General features: G+C 47.2%; 1 protein-coding gene across 1 annotated transcript; it reads right to left on the bottom strand.

Moving 5' to 3' along the window:
* Window positions 1-922: 922 nt before the first annotated feature.
* Ucn3 (urocortin 3) lies at window positions 923-7,079 on the bottom strand. Its single transcript, XM_047519780.1, has 2 exons — window positions 6,915-7,079; window positions 923-1,456 (listed from the first exon to the last, which is right to left on the bottom strand). The coding sequence occupies exon 2, from the start codon at window positions 1,445-1,447 to the stop codon at window positions 950-952; it is 498 nt and encodes a 165-aa protein (XP_047375736.1). The 5' UTR covers window positions 1,448-1,456; window positions 6,915-7,079; the 3' UTR covers window positions 923-949.
* Window positions 7,080-7,304: the final 225 nt, after the last annotated feature.

The raw sequence follows: 7,304 nt of genomic DNA, 5'->3' as shown, positions 1-7,304 counted from the left end.
CACATTGTTTCCACTTTGCAGTTTATCATTTGTGTACTCGCTGGTGATATTTGTGGTATTTGGTTGATTTGTGGTCAGCAAAGCTGTGGCTCAGACACCAGTACTGGCCCTAGTATCCAGCCCAGCACTGGGCAGGTATGGTGGGTTCAATGAGAACTCAGTAAAGAAGAAGTGGCTCCACACCACTACTTCCAAGCCATGGAGGAGTTTGGGATGTTGCAAGCTCCCTTTCTCTTTCAGCCCAGGAGTGCAATGTGAAATGGATCCCAGGCTGTGCCCCCTGAGTGGGACCTGGCTATGGAGATGACTGTAGATGAAATGACAAAAGCTGACTGTCTCTCACACTTTCCTTTACTCCTTTTTTGACCTCCCGGAGCCATGTCTGTCCTGGGAGAGACGCAGAACTGACTCAGCAGGACCCTCCCTCACTAGCCTTTCTTGTTCCAAGCTCAGACTTTGGAGGAAGAGGAACTGAAAACAAGCCAGGAGTTCATGAAGCCACTGGTTTTAATGGGGTGACAAGGTAGGGAGAGGGTTTGGGGACAGGAGGGTGAACAGCGCATCTCCTGGTCTCTGTGGTGGCAGGGTAGATGTGGGGGCCAGGAGAGGAGCCCAGGATGCTCTCTTCTCTGGCATGGGGTCAACAGGGAGGAGCTTAGAGACGAGGAATGGGAGGACTTTGCCTCTCGCCTTGGGGAAGGAGAAAGGAGACACAGAATACCGGGCAGACATTAGCCTCCAACGTCTGAGGAGGTTAGACAATACTGAGCTTTGGTGCTTTTGTACAGAGGAGAGGGGAAACTGGGTTGGCAGCAAGAAAGGATCAGAGGGGCTCAGCAAAGGAGCAGCCTGTGAAATGCAAGCCAGCAGGACGGCATGTCCCCGGGTCCCCTCTCTCTCCCCTCCCCCTCTGAGCCGGGTGTGCTACCCTCCCGTCCAGTCTCTGCTTCTACTTCTTCCGCCCAATCTGCGCCATCAGGTGGGCGTTGGCAGCTGCCTTGGCCTGCAAGTTTTTGGCCTTGGCGATGTTGAAGAGGATATTCATGATGTTGGTGGGAACGTCGAGGGACAGGGTGAACTTGGTGCGCCGGTCGCTTTTGGCCTTGTCCTGGTACAGCTTCCCCTTGTGCTGCGCTTGGGACAGGTATTTGTACCGGGTGTTTCCAGCTCCACCCCCACCCCCAGAGCCTGGAAAAGTCCTTTTGTCCTTGTCTTGCTTTTCCTCCTCCTCCTCCTTCTCTTCTCCTGAAGATGGGTCTTGACTGGGCAGGTAGTGGAAGCTCCTTTTGCCCAACAGGGGCACGTCCTCCAGCTGGCTCTTCTTGACCTCAGCTAGTGTAGTACTGAGGAAGCTGAAGACGGGCCTGGCTCTGTAGAACTTGTGGGAGAGGCCCGCCCCGGGGGCCCCCAGGAGCAGCAGCAGGAGCAGCAGGAACTGAGCTGGCATCGTCTCTCCCTGCAGGAGAAAAGAGGGGTGTGGGAAGGGGCCTGAGGAGGGACAAGCAACAACATCCAATGGTGTGTTGTTAGTGTTCTCCTCAGGTCGCCAAGACATGGTCCTTAGACGGGTAGAGGCAGCATTGCCTGTGTTAGAAATGCAATTTTCAGGTCTTTCCCCCAAACTAGCAAATCAAAACTTCTGGGGCCTGGCGATCTGTTTTAACAACTCCTCCAGATGGTTCTGATGATCTCTAAAGTTTGAAAACCATTACTTTACTAGTATGTAGGGGTTCTGTTTAATTCAGCTTTTGTAGGTAGTCAGTGGCCCTGAAAGGGAATAAGAAATATGCTAATGAGCACTTAGTAGCCTAACTGGGTTGATTTGTATGGTGAGTAGGTTTTTATTATTATTATTATTATTATTATTATTATTATTATTATTATTATTTTGGTATTGGTGATTGAACCCAGGGGCACTTAAGCACTGAACTACATCCCTGCCTCCCTGTCCCCCCTTTTATATTTTATTTAGAGACAGAGTTTTGATAAGTTGCTAAGGGCCTTGCTAAGTTGTGGAGACTGGCTTTGAACTCCTGCCTCAGCCTCCTGAGATGCTGGGATTACAGACATGCACCACCACACCCAGCTTCCAAGCAGATTTTTCGTTACCTCCTCACTTAGCAAGGCCGACGGAATGTCTCCTTACTGTTTGATGACTAGTCTGAGTGTCTAGTTACAGTTTCTGAGGCAGATCTTCAAGACTGGTCCCCTGCTAGACCTATTCTAGTTTCTTCAGAACCATAAGGTTTGTGAACTTGGTTGGGTTTATTATAGAGTTTAGGAAGCAAACTCAGTTATATCTATGTGAGACCACGTGCCTCCCAGAGAGCTCCTAAATTTTCTAGTTGCAAGACCATCATCTTAATAGGTACACATGTGCCTGGTTATTAGTCAGACTGAGTAAGTGTAAGGGTCCAGAGTGGATCAGAGAAGCTTCTGTTGGAGGACATGAGGCGTGAGGCCTCACTTGTTGTTCAGGGTGAGAAGGAGATGCTCAGATGTGTGGAAGATCGTCATCTACAGTGACCATCTGAATCTATTCATTTATTTATTTTAACGACAAACCTAGGGCTAGGGAACGAAACTTGTGGCAAGACAATGTCCAGATCAATACCTCTCCAGAGTTCAGACTGTTTGGGCTTTAAATCACCATATGCAGTGGTTGGACCACCTCTAACCACATCAGACGGACTTCCGCTTTCCTTTTCCAGCTGGGAGAAGGGCCCGGGTTAAGCTATCCATGCTCTTCTTCCAGGTCTTTTTAATAGTAATAGCACACAGCTGTGCCAGGTCATCTGGATTAGGGTTGTCTGTGGCCACTGTCCTTTAGGATGTCCTATGGGCACAATTTGCCCCTTGTACCGTGGGGCCAAACCCACCTGTACCTCTGGTCTGTGGGCAACACTCTCCAGCTCTGAAATAAGAATATGAAGTTTATTTACCTCATTGTCATCCTTTATCATGCATGAGAAAGCATGGGGTCAATGTGTGGGTTTTATCTGAACCCTTCCTCAAGCAAACACAACTGTTCTCAGGCCTGGATGTGCTGATATCCAGTGTACCTTGTTCCCCCGTCACATGGTCAGGATGAACTCTCTCCTGGACAATGCTGTGAATACACACACGGTGGAAGGCTCAACTATTCACATTTGGGTGCTTTCCCTGAACTTGAAATTTACTTAGTAGCTAATAATTAAGGATCTAAGGGAAATTCTTGTCTTATGGAAGTTTTAAAAACTGTAACAAAAATTGGAGAAGTAAATAAACAAGGGGATGCTCCTGGGTTCTCAGCAGTACCAGGCTGGCAATGGACTGTTTTGTTTTCTGCAGACGCAGTGTGGAGTAGTGCCAGGAGGGGCTGGTGGTCAGAGGCCTAAGCTCTAGGCCCAGCTCTGCAGCTCTGTTGGTGTGACCTTGACCAGGCCATTTCCCGAAACATGAGTGGGAGGGGACCTAAGCCTCTTCCCAATTTCTTGGGCTGTGAATGATGGATGGGACTAGAACTGACCCTTAGAAAAGACCAGTGTCTTGTTCTCCAAAGGAGGATCTTTTAAATTTCTAGACTTTTTTTTTCTTTGCTACCAAAATACATACACCTATCTAATGGTAAAAAACAAAAACACCCCCAAAACAAACACATGTACCTACCCATGTATATATACAAGCACATACACATACATATTTCACACCCATACATGCTTAACACATGCATATCCACATACACATATACACACATACACACATATGCACACATGTACACACAAATGCACATAAGGGCACCCCCCATTCACTTGGAGAGTGTTCTGACTGAAGGCCCAGGGTCTCAGAGCTGTTCCCCGTGAGAGCAGGGAACTGAGTCTGAAGACATTTCTTTTCTTTTTTTTCCTTATTTTGCCCCTTGACTTCATTCTTTTCCTACTTTTGAAAGCAAGCCGTCCCTCTCCAAAAAGGACTGGAAGAAGGAAATGGTTTCTGTTTTCCCCCAGTGAAAGTCTGTGGACTCTGGAAGTTCATGGAGGCTGTGGAGGGGCAGCCCCTCGCCTTGTGACTTTCCCTCCATTTTCTCCCAATAAAACATCTGCAGCTGTCCAGGGGGCAGGCAGAGCAAGGCTCTCACCTCCTGGCTCTTCCCCACTCCCAGGACAGTGTTCTGCATTCACCTCAAGCACCTGGAATTTTACACAAGAACCACAGATATTGCTGGGAACTCAGGTTATGTTTTGTGTCCAAGTTCATTTCAGGGTAAATATTTATCCTTGGTAAATATTTGTTAAATAAACTGAAATCCAGATTAAATTAAGGCACTTAATTAAATCAATTGGTGGGACAACCCATTTTAAGTTCTCTTTTTAGCTGTATCATCTCTCTGTAAATACATACTATTACATAACAGAAAAAAGTGCTTCATGAGGCACACTTTTTTTTTAAATGAGATCATACATGCATATCTGGATTCAGTCAAGGTCTCTGAACATGAATCAGCCTTGCCTAAATACCTTTCTACAGTTTTCTCAGGAAAAACTTCAGAAGGTTTCTCCCTTGCCATGGGCTAGCCTCTGGATGTGTCCCCTGGAAATGCCACTCATCCCAATCACCCAAGAAATTCACTGGCAGTGGGGAGGCAAGATCCCTTTTAACTCTTCATTTATTTTTTTCATATTTTTTGTCAACTTATAAATATTATGCTTTAGTCAAATTCGTTACCTTCTAACTTTTCAAATGCCAAGTCTCTCACTGAGAGAAGCTGCAAGAAGAAACTAAAATGTTTATGTGGGAAGGTTCTTTGATTGAATAAGGCACTCAGGGTAGCCTAGCTTATGTCTGTTTACATGGAAATAATCTCTGGGTCCTATTAGGAGAAGTTGTGGTATGTACACAACCTTTTCAGAGTGTATTTCACACACACACACACACACACACACACACAGCAGAGAGTCTGATGCTGCAGACCAACATCCTTACTGCCTGTTCAGGGAGGGGATGCCAAAGGTGTCTAAATAATTCACACCACGTTTGGGAGCAAGTGTCCCATGTGATTCTGTTCTGGGGCAGCCAAGGGTAACAGAACTTCCTCTACTGCTGACCCTGGGTTCTGACTGTGGTAGGGTTGTGGGGATTTGAAATGATATTTTCTTATCCTCAACATGATGCAACATGATGCAAAACCAAAGAGAAATACTTAGAACTATGAACTTTAAACGATAGGGAAGCCCCTAAAGTCCAAGATCTTAGCTCTATCTTGTCTCAAACCTAAGGGCTCTTTGTGATCCTGGATATTTTTGCCATCAAAGTGAGAGACTTGGGGCTGGGAGGAACACTGATTTCTTTCTGGGACTATTCTTTTTAGGATTCATTTGGCTTTGTTTGAGGCTTGTAGGTTAAAAGAAAAGAAACTCTCTTCAAAGAAAAGCTGCACTTTGCTCCCCAGGTAATGTCTAATTGTTGAGCAAGTTTCTCTTCTCAGATTCTTCGGGCTCTTTTTCCATTTCCCCTCCTGAAACAGCACAAAGGGTTAAGGTTTCCCTGTTTCCAGCCATGAAAATAATAACTGAGCATCATGTAGTTAGATTTGGGGGCAAAGCTCTCCACCAGTGTTTTTCCCTGTGGGTGCCTGAAACTTAACCATTCCTTTGGGTTCTTGTAACAGACTCTCCGAGGCTGCCTTAAAGAGATGTAGTTCCTTCTGAGAGCTGTGTCAGTCGAAACTGAAGTGTGAGGCAGTGAGGGACAGTACCAGCCTGTCACTCAGAGCACCTTTCAGGGGGAGAAACAATCAGGGGGCACAGAAGTCAGGAGGCACATGGCACGGATTCCACAGCTTGCTTGGAGTGGAAGTGAAAGCAGAGTTAGTCTCCACGTGGCCCAGTTTAAGAACCCTGGTAAGAAGTTGAAGCCCCAGATGAACCATTTTAAAACAGCTGAAGCCATGGCTGCAGATCCTAAGGAGCTCTTAGCATTTTGAAAAGCATTACAGAAATAAACTTTTTGAAATGTTTCAGACTTGTGTGGAGGGTTTATGTGGGACAGATACAAACACAGAACTCTAAGCAACTCACCCTGAAAGGAAAAGTGAGGGTTTATATATGAGGGGCCCTTCCCCTGAGGAGGACCAAGAGCCAGGAGGAAATCGTCAGGTTATAGACAACAAAGGGCCATTGCAATATTTGTTACATTCTCAGAAGAGTTTGTTTTTGCTAGAGAGCTGTGTTTGGGGAGGATATGGCAAATGGGATTTCTCAGAAAACTTCATCCGTATGCTTCCTCTCTCCTTCACAGGTAGCATGTAGTCTTTGCACATATATCCCGCCCCACAGCATTCCCGAGTTCCCAGCAAAGCAAGCTGGAAAGGACTCTAGCCTTGAGCATTCCCTTGCCCCTTACTTGCCTTGAGCGAGTCCCGTAAGCTCTTAAGTGACCTCACCTCTTCTGTGCTGGCTGCTGTGTCACCTGCCTCTCAGGTACATCAGGGAATAAGAGGAGGTGCCCTAGGTGAAGGACTCTGGCTCACAGCATCCATAAATGCCTGTGTCCTGGCTACTCTGCGGGTGGTGTACTCTCTTCCCTGCCACCCCACCCTGTCCCCAGTTTGGAATCTCTCACCAAGAACTGCTTTTCATGTCCACAGCTGAACTCTGTTCAGAACAGTGGATTTGTCTGAGCACCTTCTGCCTCAGACCTGCTACTTTTTGCAAAACAGGACTCTATGCCAACAAGGCAGGATCATTTTGCCCCCTCAGAAATTTCCCTGGTCTCTTTGAGGCCAGTTTCTGCTGATTGAAAACAGACTGGGCCTGGAGTTCAGCCCTTGCTACCTTGGGCTCCCGCCCAGGGCGATAGTTACTCTGGTCTCTCACCTGTCTCGTTTAAGCAAACACATTTATGCTCCATACATCGGCCCCCCGCCACAGACTTACCTGTGAGTGGACTTCTGTCTGGAGTGGAAATCCTCAGGGTGGGGGTGCAGCTTCAGGGCCAGGAGATCCACCCCAGGCACATGCCTGGAACTTCTGCCTGCTCTGGGGTCGCGGCTCCTTCTTCTCCGGTATTGTTCCTAAGTGGGCTGTGATCCTCCCTCTCTATGGAAACGGCTCCACTCCCTTGTGTATCTATATAAAAGTGACAGATCACTGAGTGGATAGTAATTCCAGACGTGCTCTCTATGCTGGGATGAGATTTCATTTAAAATTCAACCAGAGCCAGCTGTCCACGTCACAGAGATGACAGGTACTCTGTAGCCTCGACCCCTCCTACCCTTCCCGCTCCCCCACCACCTCCCACTTCCCCTTCTGCCCTGGCAACTTGCT

Source organism: Sciurus carolinensis, chromosome 12 (assembly GCF_902686445.1).
Source record: "Sciurus carolinensis chromosome 12, mSciCar1.2, whole genome shotgun sequence".
In the NCBI taxonomy this organism is placed as follows: Eukaryota; Metazoa; Chordata; class Mammalia; order Rodentia; family Sciuridae; genus Sciurus; species Sciurus carolinensis.
The sequence above is the reverse complement of the archived record's forward strand: the minus strand, read 5'-3'. Positions and strand labels throughout refer to the sequence as shown.